General features: G+C 42.0%; 1 protein-coding gene across 2 annotated transcripts; it reads right to left on the minus strand.

Annotated features, from left to right (window-relative positions):
- Positions 1 to 276: 276 nt before the first annotated feature.
- atp5mc1 (ATP synthase membrane subunit c locus 1) lies at positions 277 to 15,714 on the minus strand. Of its 2 annotated transcripts, none has more exons than XM_080447473.1 (5): positions 15,610 to 15,714; positions 12,337 to 12,384; positions 10,232 to 10,312; positions 6,565 to 6,743; positions 277 to 746 (listed from the first exon to the last, which is right to left on the minus strand). In XM_080447473.1, exons 2-5 carry the CDS (start codon positions 12,373 to 12,375, stop codon positions 632 to 634), a joined length of 414 nt encoding a protein of 137 aa, XP_080303599.1. In that variant the 5' UTR covers positions 12,376 to 12,384; positions 15,610 to 15,714; the 3' UTR covers positions 277 to 631. The 2 variants fall into 2 exon arrangements, with proteins under 2 accessions (XP_080303599.1, XP_080303598.1); XM_080447472.1 differs by lacking the exon at positions 15,610 to 15,714 and adding an exon at positions 15,466 to 15,518.
- Between the last annotated feature and the right edge of the window lie 2,086 nt (positions 15,715 to 17,800).

The following is a 17,800-nucleotide window of genomic DNA, read 5'->3' on the forward strand; positions in this document are numbered from 1 at the left end:
GATAGATCACTGGGGAGGATGGAGGCTTTGTGGTTTGGAGATCATTTTGACAAGCAAGTAGGCCTATATATGCTGAGTGAGTTTTGACGACTTCGGTCATGTCATTCACACCGCGGCCATCGCTGTACATAAACCCCCCCCCACCCCTTCTTTGCATATCAGCACTGATCTCATAAATAGTCCCTAAGGAATCCTCACGACGGAAATCCGTCGCCACGACGGAGAACTTTAATCCATGCCACAGTCACAGACAAAACCCAAACTAAGACAAAACAATTTAGTTATCCAACCGTTTATTATTTCAGACAGAAAACTGAAAAGGGAGGTTTCTTATTCTTAAACATAAAACTGGACTGAAAAACAACAAAGAAGAACAAAATGAAGAGCAGGAACATCAGAGAACGTACTGTGTGGTCTGTAAGGTTGAAGATGCTGTTTAGGCTCAGCTTTTTCTTTTTTTATACAATAATTCCTTTGATCTGTTTTAACTGGAATGGCCTGGTAATTATTAGCTCGTTGACAGTTCCCCCATTCTGACCCCCTCCCCCCTCCTCCCCTCTCCAGAAGGAAGGAGAGAGAGACAGACAGAAGGTGTAGATAATAGATAGATAGATGGTGGTGGTGTTGTTGGTTACATGGCGAACAGGATGAGGAAGGCCACCATCAGACAGAAGAGCCCCATGGCCTCTGAGAGGGCAAAGCCCAGGATGGCGTAAGAGAAGAGCTGCTGTTTGAGGGAGGGGTTCCTGGTGGAGAGACAATACAACACAAGAGAGAGAGAGAGAGAGAGAGAGAGAGAGAGAGAAGTGTGTCAATTGAATGAATACTTTATTAGCCGTTTGCAAAAAAAAAGCCCAGGAAAGTACAGTTCAATACAAGGTCTGTTAAGAGGACTTTAAACCCAAGAAAGCCGTATGGCTTGTTTCCATTCAGGTCCTTTGTACTCAATTCATTGAAATATTTAATGACAGTCAAATATACAATACTATGTAAAACATCATCTAAACAGTTAGTAATCAAAAAGACAAACATATGTACAGTAAACAGTTCATGTGGGAGGGGGGTGGGGGGGGGTTAATGTATTGAGCGGTGTTAATTTTGATTTAGTTTAGTCATAGTCTTGAATTAAATTACATGCCGTTTTAGTCATATTTTCATCATCTGAAAAGTTTTAGTGGACTAAATATCATTTGATTTTAGTCGACTAAATCTACAGTTGATTTTGTCGACTAAAATGTATTTTGGCGGTGCCTTGATGGCGTCTTAATGGCTGATTTTACACTTGGTTGCATGCTGAAAATAGCAGATCTACAAGCTCACAACGCGTCGCAGCGCGCGACGCGTTGTGAGCTTGTAGATCTGCTATTTTCAGAGCGCCACACCTGAGCGCAACAAACATAAAATGACACTGGATCTCTTCTCTACTAGTCCCTCCATTAACATTTTAGTCTAGTTTTTATTTGTTGACTAAATTGTCAATAGTTTTAGTCATCATAGCTTAGTTTTGATTGAGTTTATCAGTGAAAAAAAAGGTGGTCGAACATTTTGTGTCATAAATGTAGTCGACGAAATTAGCACCACAACTGAGTGCCATGTGTAGCAGAGACATGCAGATTAAATAAGCAGATGGACCCTAGGGGGGGGGGGGGGGGGGGGGGGGTCTCGAACTCCCTGTTGAAGACCCCAGCATTACAGAATATACAACAGTGCTTCCCGTACTGTTTAGCTCCAGTCACAAAAGAGACATTTTATGAGCCAAACTAGTGAAAATAGCCTAGATCTATAAGCTCACAACCAATCGTGAGCTTGTAGATGTGTCATTTATATTACTTCTTAGGTTTTCTAATATTTTTCCCTAATTTATGGAATTCCTTAGATTCTCTTTTTGATGCGTTTGTAATTATTTAGAAAAATGCTTGAATTTGTTTTAATTTATGTAGAATTGTGATATTTTTTAAAAATATCTTTTGAAATAATATTAAAAACTAAATGTAGGAAACCAATAATAAAACATTCATTTTGATAACTACAAAAAGTGTGTCATGGGCCAGTGTTTGTGAACACTATAAAAACTGCAGTGGTTGTAACATCTGTAATAGAAGAGCACTTCTGTTGACATGTACATCCTGTGGTCAAGGAGGACATCTACTGGTGGACGACAGGTATTGCATGAAGCTCAAAATGTACCCTCTGCACAGAAAGGCTTCTTTTACTAGTTTAGTTCCATAATAGTAGACATTTCTTTTACTAGTTTAGTTCCATAATAGACATTTCTTTTACTAGTTTAGTTCCATAATAGTAGACATTTCTTTTACTAGTTTAGTTCCATAATAGTAGACATTTCTTTTACTAGTTTAGTTCCATAATAGTAGACATTTATTTTACTAGTTTAGTTCCATAATAGTAGACATTTCTTTTACTAGTTTAGTTCCATAATAGTAGACATTTCTTTTACTAGTTTAGTTCCATAATAGTAGACATTTCTTTTACTAGTTTAGTTCCATAATAGTAGACATTTATTTTACTAGTTTAGTTCCATAATAGTAGACATTTCTTTTACTAGTTTAGTTCCATAATAGTAGACATTTCTTTTACTAGTTTAGTTCCATAATAGTAGACATTTCTTTTACTAGTTTAGTTCCATAATAGTAGACATTTCTTTTACTAGTTTAGTTCCATAATAGTAGACATTTCTTTTACTGGTTTAGTTCCATAATAGTAGACATTTCTTTTACTGGTTTAGTTCCATAATAGTAGACATTTCTTTTACTAGTTTAGTTCCATAATAGTAGACATTTCTTTTACTTGTTTAGTTCCATAATAGTAGACATTTCTTTTACTTGTTTAGTTCCATAATAGTAGACATTTCTTTTACTTGTTTAGTTCCATAATAGTAGACATTTCTTTTACTAGTTTAGTTCCATAATAGTAGACATTTCTTTTACTAGTTTAGTTCCATAATAGTAGACATTTCTTTTACTAGTTTAGTTCCATAATAGTAGACATTTCTTTTACTAGTTTAGTTCCATAATAGTAGACATTTATTTTACTAGTTCAGTTCCATAATAGTAGACATTTATTTTACTAGTTTAGTTCCATAATAGTAGACATTTCTTTTACTAGTTTAGTTCCATAATAGTAGACATTTCTTTTACTAGTTCAGTTCCATAATAGTAGACATTTATTTTACTAGTTTAGTTCCATAATAGTAGACATTTATTTTACTAGTTTAGTTCCATAATAGTAGACATTTATTTTACTAGTTTAGTTCCATAATAGTAGACATTTATTTTACTAGTTTAGTTCCATAATAGTAGACATTTCTTTTACTAGTTTAGTTCCATAATAGTAGACATTTCTTTTACTAGTTTAGTTCCATAATAGTAGACATTTCTTTTACTAGTTTAGTTCCATAATAGTAGACATTTCTTTTACTAGTTTAGTTCCATAATAGTAGACATTTCTTTTACTAGTTTAGTTCCATAATAGTAGACATTTCTTTTACTAGTTCAGTTCCATAATAGTAGACATTTATTTTACTAGTTTAGTTCCATAATAGTAGACATTTATTTTACTAGTTTAGTTCCATAATAGTAGACATTTATTTTACTAGTTTAGTTCCATAATAGTAGACATTTCTTTTACTAGTTTAGTTCCATAATAGTAGACATTTCTTTTACTAGTTTAGTTCCATAATAGTAGACATTTCTTTTACTAGTTTAGTTCCATAATAGTAGACATTTCTTTTACTAGTTTAGTTCCATAATAGTAGACATTTATTTTACTAGTTTAGTTCCATAATAGTAGACATTTATTTTACTTGTTAGTTCCATAATAGTAGACATTTCAGACAGTAAACTGGTCACATGAAGCCAAGTGCAATTATTGGACCCAGTCAAAAATAATCTGTTCAAATGTTACCTCTTTGCCAATTGGCTACATTTAGGAAAAGGTTGATCCGTCATGTAATCACAGCAAAACACGAAATATCACCCACATTCACTTTTTCGTTCAGGACCACAATGGAAAGTCCCCAGGACTGTTGTGTGTGTCATCCCTTTATCCTAAATGACTTACTGTACCTCCATGCTGGCAGTTTACCTAATAAAGTATTCAATCAAAGACCAAGTATTCCACCTCAACCAACATCTAGACAGACTAGATGAGGGAGAGAGGACACTAGAATACACCATGTTGGCAAAACACATTCATACCATTACACAATTACCCACAATACACCATACTGTACTACATGAATGTGTGCTCTGAAAGTAAGTGGTGGTAGATCTATGATTACCTGGACACATGGGTGGCACATGGGTGGCACAGGGGCCAAATACCTGCCCACCCACTGCCGAGGCTAAAGGCCAGTCCAGACCCATGCAATGACATGCTAGCAGAACGTTAGAGAACAGTTTGAGGGGTCTGGAGGTGCATCCAGCATCCATCCAGTCTATCCAACACAATGACTCTGTGCATGATAACTGTAGTTCTCTTTACCAGAAGAAAGGGGCTTAAACATTTCCTGTTCCAGATTCTCATCGTTTCATTTGACAGGAAACACACAACACCTTCACATGCGTTTCCTGTTCAAATCTGCTGCTGGGCTGATCAAATTAAACGATGACAAAAATGTTTACGCAACATTGTGGAAAAGAGAAGTAGAGTTATGAACAGAACCTATTGGTTTGGCTGAGAAACCCCTCCACGCCTTTGTGTCCTCCAGGCTGGATTACTGCAATACAATACTCATCTGGAGCCAGTTGCATCACCTCACACTAAATTCAAACTTGGCCTAGTTATAGCTTAATCCAGTCAATCTGGGGACTTTAGATTTCTTTGCTTATTCAAAAATAGCAGATCTACAAGCTCATAGCACGGCACCGAGTGCCGTGCTATGAGCTTGTAGATCTGCTATTTTTTTGAAAAATCGTGAAAATGTGTGCAAATCTTTAAATATATATATATATATAATATATTGTTTAATATATATATTTAAAGATTTGCACACACAAAAAAAATCACATTTAAAAAAAAAGCAGATCTACAAGCTTGTATACCTGCCATTTTTGAATAGCCAAAGAAATCTAAAATGACAGAGATACTTTCCCGGCTAAATGGGTTAAATGGCTTTTAAAAGCCATTTAAGCCATAACTAGGCTAAGTTTGAACTTAGTGTGAGGTGGTGCAACTGGCTCCAGGATCCCTAGCAAGAGCCTCCAGAGGATCCAAGACATTCAAAACAGCACTGCTAGGATCCTGATCAGTGTGAAAATACGACCATATTATTATTATTACACCCATCCTCTGTTCACTTCACTGTCGCCACACCACCTTCAGGACGCAATACAAGATCTCTCTTCTTTTACACTCCTGTTCAAACATGCTACTTTACAGCTAAGGAATATAGCTAGAATCAAAAGCTTCCCGTCACCTGCACATGTAGAAAAGGTAATTCATGCTTTTATTTCCTCTCCTTTAGACTATTGTAATTCCCATCTATTCCGGCCTCTGTAAAAAAGAAATATCCCGTCTCCAATTAGTACAGAACTCAGCTGCTAGACTTTTAACCAACTCTAAGAAACGTGACCTTATCACCCCCATCTTAGCTGCTCTTCACTGTTTACCCCTTCATTTTAGAATTCATTTTAACATTTATACTTATGACCCAAGATGTGCAAAATCAATGTCATCTTTTAAAACTCTTCTCTGCTCAGGCCTTTTCTTACATTTTTCTTGCCACTTTAGTTTTATTTGAATGCATCTGTATGGGTTTAATGTACATTTTTTTCTCTGATCGTCTATAGTAGTTTATCTATAGTAGTTTATCTATAGTAGTTTATCTATAGTAGTTTATCTATAGTAGTTTATCTCCAATGTTTTATCATGTGGTTTCTTTTATCCTGCTCTGTAAAGCACTTTGTGACCATGTCTGGAAATGTGCTTTATCAGAGGCGGAGCGTCCGGGTAGGACAGGTAGGCGTCCGCCTACGGGCCGGGACTCCGGGGGCCCCGGGCCGTCAGATCACATGGACCTTTATTTTATTAGAATTAGACGCACTTTGCGTGCTCCGCCTCTCCGCCTCTCTTTCCCAGAGATTCACCAGCTTACATGGAACTGCAAATACATTCGAGGCAATTCGGCTTTCAGTTGTTCCGCCACTGTGCTTTATAAAAGCATCCATTATCATTATCTAGGCACGCACTCCCCCAACATCTGAGAGCCCCACAGTCCACTGATACTTTTAAAATATATACTAAAACCTACCTTTTTATCAAAGTGTTTTCTTAGGCCTTTTCTTTTAATTTTACCTTTCAGTCTAGTTGGGTCATATGTAATTGTTTTGGTTTCCTAATATGCTGTTTTAAACCCTTGCTTTTAAACCCGTGTAGCACTCTGAGATCTACAAGAATATAAAGTGCTTTATAAATAAAATGCATTATTATTCACACTGCAGGGAAATGCCTTCTGTTCAAATCAGAGAAATGAAATGTGATCTTTAGGACTGACTGTCCACACTATTATTAATGAGTGAGTGAGTGAGTGAGTGAGTGAGTGAGTACCTGGCATAGCCGATAATGAGACTTCCGAACACTGTTCCGATCCCGGCTCCAGACCCGGCCACGCCCACTGTAGCCGCCCCGGCCCCGATGAACTTGGCTGCTGTGTCAATGTCCCTGCAGGGGGCGCTGGTCTGGAGGGAACGACTCAGCACCATGGACTGACTGACTGGAAGCAACGCCTGTTAGGAGACAACACTAATTAATAATGATGTTCAGACTGTTAGGAGACAACATGAATAATGTTCAGACTGTTAGGAGACAACACTGATTAATAGTGTTCAGACTGTTAGGAGACAACACTAATTAATAATGTTCAGACTGTTAGGAGACAACACTAATTAATAATGTTCAGACTGTTAGGAGACAACATGAATAATGTTCAGACTGTTAGGAGACAACACTGATTAATAGTGTTCAAACAACAGCAGGTCATTCAGAACGCTGCTGCTCTACTCCTTACTGATATTAGGCCTGTCATGATTATTACATAATGGCCTAATCGCAATTATTTTTGCATTATAAAAAGTTATATTTTCTAAAAATGTAAAAATAGTGGAAATAGCAGATCTATAAGCTCAAGCCACGTCTCTATGCGTTTTGAGCTTATAGATCTGCCATTTCCACTATTAATGTTTATTTTTTTTTAAGTGTAATGAAGTATAATATCTGTTAAAAAGAAATGGTGGGAAATAGACGATCTACAAGCTCACAAAGCGCTGTGAGCTTGTAGATTGGCAATTTCCACTATTCCTTTAAAAAAAATGTACATAGAAACTGTTATGACTATTATGCATTACGCAGCAATTAAAATGTGTTATTTGTCATGTCTGCCCTGTGCAACTTCTGTTTACGAAGGCTAAACGCCAAACAGAATTTAAAATTGTATTCATAATGTTCCAATAACTTTCAACGTCAGAAGCACCAATTAAATCGTTAATCGCAATTAGTTGAGAGACAATTAATTGTCAACTTAAATGTGTAACTGTGACGGCCCCAACTGATATCATATATAACACAGTTCTTCAATCCTTACACTGGCTCCCTGTGTGTCAGAGAACAACATTTATCTCAGGGAGTTAAAAAGGCCATTCTGTAGAAATGGGGATTTAAAACTCTACTGTTGGTCTTAAAGGCTTTGAATGGTTTAGGGCCATTAAACACATTTCTGATCTTGTATGATGTTATGAACCATCAGATCTCACAGCTCATCTGGGAAAGGATCGGCTTTCTGAAAACTCACAGAAAACTGCAGGTTCTGCTGAACCTCCTGATTTATTTTAAAACGTTCTGTTTGCAGAGAAAAGTCTTGGCTGACACCCGTCTCCCCACACAGAGAGAGACAGACACCTGTCTCTCCCCACACAGAGAGACAGACACCCGTCTCCCCACACAGAGAGACAGACACCCGTCTCTCCACACACAGAGAGACAGACACCCGTCTCTCCACACAGAGAGAGACAGACACCCGTCTCTCCACACAGAGAGAGACAGACACCCGTCTCTCCACACAGAGAGACAGACACCCGTCTCTCCACACAGAGAGACAGACACCCGTCTCCCCACACAGAGAGACAGACACCCGTCTCTCCACACAGAGAGACAGACACCCGTCTCTCCACACAGAGAGACAGACACCCGTCTCCCCACACAGAGAGACAGACACCCGTCTCTCCACACAGAGAGACAGACACCCGTCTCTCCACACAGAGAGACAGACACCCGTCTCTCCACACAGAGAGAGAGACAGACACCCGTCTCTCCACACAGAGAGAGAGACAGACACCCGTCTCCCCACACAGAGAGACAGACACCCGTCTCTCCACACAGAGAGACAGACACCCGTCTCTCCACACAGAGAGACAGACACCCGTCTCTCCACACAGAGAGAGACAGACACCCGTCTCTCCACACAGAGAGAGAGACAGACACCCGTCTCTCCACACAGAGAGACAGACACCCGTCTCTCCACACAGAGAGACAGACACCCGTCTCCCCACACAGAGAGACAGACACCCGTCTCTCCACACAGAGAGACAGACACCCGTCTCTCCACACAGAGAGAGAGACAGACACCCGTCTCTCCACACAGAGAGACAGACACCCGTCTCTCCACACAGAGAGAGAGACAGACACCCGTCTCTCCACACAGAGAGACAGACACCCGTCTCTCCACACAGAGAGACAGACACCCGTCTCTCCACACAGAGAGAGAGACAGACACCCGTCTCTCCACACAGAGAGAGAGACAGACACCCGTCTCCCCACACAGAGAGACAGACACCCGTCTCTCCACACAGAGAGACAGACACCCGTCTCCCCACACAGAGAGACAGACACCCGTCTCTCCACACAGAGAGACAGACACCCGTCTCTCCACACAGAGAGAGAGACAGACACCCGTCTCTCCACACAGAGAGAGAGACAGACACCCGTCTCCCCACACAGAGAGACAGACACCCGTCTCTCCACACAGAGAGACAGACACCCGTCTCTCCACACAGAGAGACAGACACCCGTCTCTCCACACAGAGAGAGAGACAGACACCCGTCTCTCCACACAGAGAGACAGACACCCGTCTCTCCACACAGAGAGACAGACACCCGTCTCTCCACACAGAGAGACAGACACCCGTCTCTCCACACAGAGAGACAGACACCCGTCTCTCCACACAGAGAGACAGACACCCGTCTCTCCACACAGAGAGACAGACACCCGTCTCTCCACACAGAGAGACAGACACCCGTCTCTCCACACAGAGAGACAGACACCCGTCTCTCCACACAGAGAGACAGACACCCGTCTCTCCACACAGAGAGACAGACACCCGTCTCTCCACACAGAGAGACAGACACCCGTCTCCCCACACAGAGAGACAGACACCCGTCTCTCCACACAGAGAGACAGACACCCGTCTCTCCACACAGAGAGACAGACACCCGTCTCTCCACACAGAGAGACACAGACACCCGTCTCTCCACACAGAGAGAGACAGGTACCCGTCTCACCACACAGAGAGAGACAGACACCCGTCTCTCCACACAGAGAGACACAGACACCCGTCTCTCCACACAGAGAGAGACAGGTACCCGTCTCACCACACAGAGAGAGACAGACACCCGTCTCTCCACACAGAGAGACAGACACCCGTCTCTCCACACAGAGAGACAGACACCCGTCTCTCCACACAGAGAGACAGACACCCGTCTCCCCACACAGAGAGACAGACACCCGTCTCTCCACACAGAGAGACAGACACCCGTCTCTCCACACAGAGAGACAGACACCCGTCTCTCCACACAGAGAGAGACAGACACCCGTCTCTCCACACAGAGAGACAGACACCCGTCTCTCCACACAGAGAGACAGACACCCGTCTCTCCACACAGAGAGACAGACACCCGTCTCTCCACACAGAGAGACAGACACCCGTCTCCCCACACAGAGAGACAGACACCCGTCTCTCCACACAGAGAGACAGACACCCGTCTCTCCACACAGAGAGACAGACACCCGTCTCTCCACACAGAGAGACACAGACACCCGTCTCTCCACACAGAGAGAGACAGGTACCCGTCTCACCACACAGAGAGACAGACACCCGTCTCCCCACACAGAGAGACAGACACCTGTCTCTCCACACAGAGAGACAGACAGACAGACACTAACCTGCGACTCCACTGTGGTTTCAGGTCTGTTGAAGACGGAGACTGAGACGGGGCGGGCGAGAACTCTGGACCCCCCACGGAGCTACACACACACACACACACACACACACACACACACAAAGACAAACACACACACAAACACACACAACGTCAGTACAACCTTTAAAAACTCACAACCATGTCAACTTGCTTCAATCAGTAGAACTTAAATGTGATTGGTTGAGGCGTCTTTACATTACAGTAACACTTAACCACATGGTCTTCCATTGAAACTAAACACAACGATCTTAAGGTGTTTAATGTTCTTTAATAACACATTAAAACCTGAGGCCAAGTCTACAAATGTCAATAGGTTTTTAGAAAACATCCATGGTGCTATATCAGTGGTTCTCAAACGTTTGTCAAGGAACATCCAACATTTTGGCCGCCGACACCAAAATATGGTGTGAGTGAGTGAGTGAGTGAGTGAGTGAGAGAGAGACAGAAGCTCATAGTGCGGCACAGAGTACCGCACTATGAGCTTGTATATCTGCCATTTTTGAATAGCCAAAGTATATAATAATGTTTTAAGTGGTTACACAGATGCGTTGCGTGAGGGAAGTTTACTTCATATCTAGGAAGTGCAAAGCGCCTGTGATGCATAATTATTCAATGTCACTTGTATTTCCAAGGACAGTTTTTTTTTGTTAGCACTGCAGATTGTATTTCTGACTTTGAACATAGATTAATATATATATAATATAATGAGAAAGAACAACATGGTTCATCTCCATGGAGTGTGATCCATCAAGTTATTAAATACAGAGTGTCTGGATGCAGAAAACTGACAATTATCATCATCTGTATCCATGGATGTGACGTTCTCTTCTATGGAATCAACACTAAAGAGGACTTTTGGAAGGAAAACGTCAGGCCAGTCAATGAGAATACAGGTGAAGCAGGACGTCAGGTACGTACTGTACTTATTTGCCAGAGCATTGGTTCTCAAAGTGGGGTCCGGGGACCCCCAGGGATCCATGGGGTGTACATGGGGGTCCCCAGCCAAATTAATTACTATAGCGTCACAATCATTTTAACCACTTAATCCACATTTAATACTTTGGCTATTCAAAAATAGCTGATCTACAAGCACGTAGCGCGTGCGCTATGAGCTTGTGTCTTAATGTCTTCCACAACATGTAGGACATAGCACTGCATTACTGAACAAGGCATCAACTAGGGTCATAGAAATGCAGTGTGAGCTTGCGGTTGTGAAACTGCAGGAACTATAATTTGTATACGGTCCCCAGTATCATGGGTTCCCCAAAACAGGTGCGTCTGTGTCCAATAGTCATGCATGTGTCCAATAGTCATGCATGTGTCCAATAGTCATGCATGTGTCCAATAGTCATGCATGTGTCCAATAGTCATGCATGTCAAATGGAATAAATAACATGTAATATGACATCTGGTTAGACTGATTTGGACAGTAACCATGGATTATTCACACCTGATAAAACTTCTGTTCATTATGTTTGGACAGGATGCAGAATGAGGCATGTCCTCTGGAGCTTGTAGATGGGTCTTTTGAAAATGTTTCACCTATAATGACAACAGGAACACCATGTGTGGAGTGGTCAACCACCACCACCCATGTGCCAGGTCTGCTAGCATTTAACTCTACACCATATCTCTGATGTACAAGCTCACAGCGCGTTGTGAGCTTGTAGATCTGCGCTTTTTTCCCCCTTCAGCTAGGCTTCAAAATAATATTGACACTGACTTTAGACAGCATCAACTGGAAGGTTTTTGTGTTGAATTCTTATGAATGGGAGCTCACCGGTTTTTCTGTTTCTGTTTTATTGATAAAGACAGTGTTTAAGATGACATCTATTTTTTGGGGGGTTTTTTTATGTCTTATTTGACAGGATAGTAGGCCGACAGGAAATGGAGAGAGAGAGAGAGAGAGAGAGAGAGAAGAGGAGTGACATGTGGCAAAGGCCGTCGCGATCGGGAGTCGAACCCGCGACGCGCTGTCAGGCCACATTGAGCCTATAGGTGCCTGGACCGCTACGCCGGCGGACCGGGCCTAAAGCGACATTTCTAAACAGTGACACAGCTACGTACCACAGCAGGAGAGGTGAGGAACTTGGCGCAGGCGTACATGGCTGGAACCTGAGAGAGAAAAACATAGAGAACATGATTTTACATTTCAGAGGATTATTTTATCCACTGTGTGTGTGTGTGTGTGTCTGTGTGTCTGTGTGTCTGTCTCTGTGTGTGTGTGTGTGTGTGTGTGTGTGTGTGTGGACTGTGACAAGGATAGTAAAAATAAACGTGTAATTAATGAAACGCTGTTTGTGAGTCGTTGGTAAACATTACACTGTCACAATGTCTTATAATACTTGCCGATATCAAACCATTAATTGTATCCAGGGCTTCATCTACCAGTCATGTACAGAAGGTTTATTACAAACCCAGAGGCTAGTGCATTAATAGTCAAGACAAATAACTGGTGGATTTGGGAGATAAAACCACTCGTGGCAGACAGAGCCAAAAGTTGACTCCTCTGGGTTCAAATAAATGATGAATTAAGAAAAGATCTGATTAAGGGGCGGCAGTGGCTCAGGGGTAGAGCGGCCAGACGGCAACTGTGAGGTTCCCAGTTCGATCCCCTGTTCCCCCAGAGTTAGTGTGGAAGTGTCCTTGAGCAAGACGCTGAACCCCTAGCTGCTCCCCCGATGAGCAAGTTGGTGCCTTGCATGATTTCCTCCTCCATCGGTGTGTGAATGTAATGCACGATCTATGTAAAGCGTTTTGGGGGAAAAAAGCACTATATAAATGCACCATTTATTAAAGCATCTGTGTCACTTCTTGATTTAACCTAAAAAGCATTATTTTACGCTTTGGCTATACAAAAATAGCAGATATACAAGCTCTATGAACTTCTGGATCTGCTATTTTTTGAAAAATCGTGAAAATGTGTGCAAATCTTTGAAAATATATTGTTTAAAGCGAACATTTTTAACTCTATTCTTTACTTCTGGGGGGTCCCTGGAACAAAACATTTTGAGATGGGGGTCGGCGGCCAAATACATATAGTTTTGGGGGTCCTTGACATAAAAAAAAAGTTTGTGCATCACTGATATAGAAACATACGTTTTTTTCAGAAAACTGTTGGGATTTAGAGGACATTTGTAGAATCGGCATCAGGTCTCAATGGCTCTGACCAACATCTCCATAACAAAGTGCAATGAACGAGGCCTGCAGACCTTGTGCACCACACATCAAGGTGACAGCTGAACTACAACCACAGCGCTGAAGGGTGTGTGTGTGTGACATGCAACCCAGTCACCAGAGTCTCTAAATACAACACACAGGTCAAATGATTTATTCTCTGCAAACATCCATCAAGGCTCATTCCAGCTCCAACCCTCCACAAGGACAAGGCCATGCTGGTCTTTACAAACTTAAAGTCAGTTAAAAGAAGTGTCCTAAGACCCTCTACGACCCTGCCCTGCCACAGGAATGGGAACAAGCCGTACTTTTCCTGTTCAGCATGTTTCATAACACAACTACAAGTTTAGATGCCTTCACGGTCTGTGGGTCGAAGTGCAGACAGAGCTTTTACCGCATGAAAAACCCACCAATAACTCAATTAAAGAGTCACTCAGACTGTCTTTGCACAAAATACTGACGATAAGTTAATGCAACAGAAATCATTTAGCCAAAAACACACCAAGGCACTCAGTCAGGTTTCACACACATGTTTGCACTCCAAGGTTGCTGTTTTTTAGTGCATTTTTTCTGGCCAAAGACATGCAAATATTTGTCAATGAAAAAACGCATCACTAAATGAATAATAATAATAATAATAATATGGAGGTCAACAGCATGTCTCGTCCCTTCAGGTCAATTAACCCTGAGAGACTTTAATCCAATTAACAGACAGTCTGAGACTAAGAATAGCTGCTGTGTGAAGACACACTGACTGAACTGTTTCATGTTATAACACATCAATACACACATTAATGATTATCATCACCGACACATTAATAAATACATGATCACTGACACTCCTCCTTAAAGACGTCATTATGAAGCCTGGAGGACACTTAGCATGTGAACAGTTAGCCCACAGCTAAACCTTTCCTCCAGCTCATTAAAGTTCTAATTAAACATCAAATAAACTCCTTCATTAAGGTTTTTTTTTTTAAATGTCCCCCAGATTAATGAATTAAAGTCACCAACGAACCTGCAGTGTGGAACAATAAGAGCTCACAATAAGAGCTCTATTGTGGCCTCCTCAACACACAGGCTCTGGTTCGAGTCTCAAAGATCCTGAGCTAGTTCTCCCGACGGGTTCTTTTAGCAGCCAGGGGCTGGTTAGCTTAGCAACTTAGCTTAGCCTCCGAATAGCTTTCCATAGGGAAGCTACACAGGGCTAAGCTAAAGTAAGCTAAAGTAGGCTACAGTTGCTAAGCTAACCAGCGTCACAGTCCTTAGCTTAGCCCTCATAGGGAAGCTACGGAGGGCTAGGCTAATGTTGCTAAGCTAAGTTGCTAAGCTAACCACAGTCAGTCCCTGCAGACAGAAGGACTTGAAGGTCAACAACGACCCAGAGAGTCCAGAGTCCCTGAACCCCGGGCCGGGGGGGGGGGGGGCAGGGGACAGAGCAGGACCCGGGGTTTGATGCACCTATACCGGCCTTTATGTCGCACTGAGCACCCTGTGGGTGTGTGAATGGGTGTCTGCAGGCTGAAGCACCCATAGAGCACCCATAGAGCACCCACAGAGCACCCTGAGCACCCTGAGCACCCACAGAGCACCCACAGAGCACCCATAGAGCACCCTGCACAGGGTGCTGCAGCAGCTACACAGGCCCCGGTAGACAGACGTGCAGTCAGACATTTTAGGGTCTGTCTGTCATCCCCCTGGACTCGAACCCACGTACGGCCCACAGACATCCACAACTAAACCATGTCAACCTCTGAGCCTTAAAGGTCCTTTATGCAGCATGTCAGATCATTTAATATGCATAAAACACCATGAATAAACATCTTCAAATGTTATATTTCATGGATCATCCATGTCTCACTGAATGGCCGAGCCGTTTCATTCATTCATTATTAATTCACTCAGTCATTATTAATTCACTCAGTAACCTGTCATATAGAACAATATTACAGCATGACAACTTCACACATGGTGACAATATAAAACACAATATTGAATATTAAATATTAATATTTGTACCCGTTTTATTGACAGTACAGTGGAGCTGCAGGAGGATCAGATCAGTGGATAAATCATATTAATATTTAATATTTAATAATTTATATATAATAATAATTAAAACACAGAATGTACAGATACATAATAGATATGACTATGTTTTACCTGTGTTATTGACAGTACAGTGGAGGAGCAGGAGGATCAGATCAGTGGATAAAGTGTAGGACTGATCTTAACGTCACCTTGTGTTTTATAAGCAGTGTTGCCAGGTTGTGCGAGAGAAACAAGCAACTCTATGAAAGCAAGCCCATGCGCACTTTAAACCTGCAGTGTATTAGTGTATACATTTACAGATGTGCTATTTTCAAAACAATCTTGTGGAAAATAAAGTGTAAAATGTGAAATATTGTTGAAACATTTAATGTGGTTTTTATCAAGGCAAATCTGGTACGGGGGTCCCGGGCACAAATTAATTTCAGATGGGGGTCCGTGGACAAATACAGGTTAAATGTGGGGTTCTTGAGGTGAAAATGTTTGAGAACAACCGGTTTAAATAATAATTATTATTCAAAAACATTTGAATCAAGCCCAAATGAACAATTACACTTTAGAATCAAGACCAAATAAACAATTACACTTTAGAATCAAGACCAAATAAACAACTACACTTTAGAAACAAGACCAAATAAACAACTACACTTTAGAAACAAGACCAAATAAACAACTACACTTTAGAAACAAGACCAAATAAACAACTACACTTTAGAAACAATCCCCAAAAAAACACAAACCACAACTACCAATATTTAAAAGCTACTTTACATAGAAACAAGCCCAAAGTCGCTTATAATAGCGGACATGGCAACACTATTTATAACCTCACCTAGCGCGTCCTCAACGCCCATTGGACGCGGCAAGACCTGCCTACGTCGTCCTCAACGTCCATTGGACGAGGCAGAGGCTAGCGCGTCCTCAACGCCCATTGGACGCAGCGTGACCTGCCTACGTCGCCGATTGGCCCACGGACGGGTCGCCTCCGCGTCGCCTTCCTGTTGCAGGGGTTTTTTGTTGAACTAGGGGCGGGACTACGCGAGGTTCCGTTCATCCTATTGGGTGGTGCCGGGGAGCTGCTGCCAGTGACCTTTCTACGAGAGTTAAAAATAAACTAAGTACATCCAGTGTCCTCCGTTCCTATTGGCCGGTGGTTTTGAGAAGTCCCGCCTACACTTACAATGAAGTTGAGAATTTTATATAGAGGTCTAACTGTACTTGCTAATGTTATATAATATAATATAATATAATATAATATAATATAATATAATATAATGTAATGTAATGTAATGTAATGTAATGTAATAATTTAATATAATTATATTTATTTGATCTTAAGTTTTTGTTCTAAAGCAGTGTTTCTCACTCAACCTTCTCAACCCCCCCCACAATAATCATATTTGAACTGGGGACCCCCCCACAATAATCATATTTGAACTGGGGACCCCCCACCCCGACAAGCACTTGTCGGGGTGGGGGACAGATCTACAAGCGTTGCAGACTTGTAGATCAGCTACTATTTTCACAACTTTTGCCTCTGTCTTATATTATTTGACAATTTGGCCAATGTTTGACCATGCAGTTTTATAGTATAGTTTGATGATTACTTTTGTTATTAAAAAAATACACCCCCCCCACCACCCCCACACACACACACACACACACACACACACACCCCACCCCCCCCCCATACACACACACACACACACACACACACACACACACACACACACACACACACACACACACACACACACACACACACACACACACACACACACACACACACACACACACACACACACACACACACAAAACACAAAACACAGTCTGTGCTTCTCTTCTTCCCTGTAAAGTGCTGCCCCCTAGAGGATCTTTACATCAACAACACCCTGGTAGCCTGGCATAGTGACCCTGAGGTCCTCTACCTCACTGCTTCTCAAACCTTTTCATGTCAAGGACCCCCAAGTTAATGCTATATTTGGCTGCGGACCCCCCCCCCCCCACCTCCCCTCCCCTCATCTGAACATGCTTTGTGCCAGGGACCCCCAGAAGAGAAGATTTATGTAAAAAATAATAATAAGAATATTCAAAATCTTCCAAACATTTTCGAGATTTTCAAAAATAGCAGATGACGCGCTGCGAGCTTGTAGATCTGCTGTTTTTTAATACCCAACGTATAAATGGATACACATTTTTAAATGATTGTGATGCTGTATTAACACATTTAGCTGGGGATCCCCTCCAAGGACCCCTGGGGGTCCCCGGACCCCACTTTGAGAACCACTGTCTGCTCTACCTCACC

Source organism: Gymnoscopelus braueri, assembly GCF_963280865.1.
Source record: "Gymnoscopelus braueri genome assembly, chromosome: 13".
NCBI lineage: Eukaryota > Metazoa > Chordata > Actinopteri > Myctophiformes > Myctophidae > Gymnoscopelus > Gymnoscopelus braueri.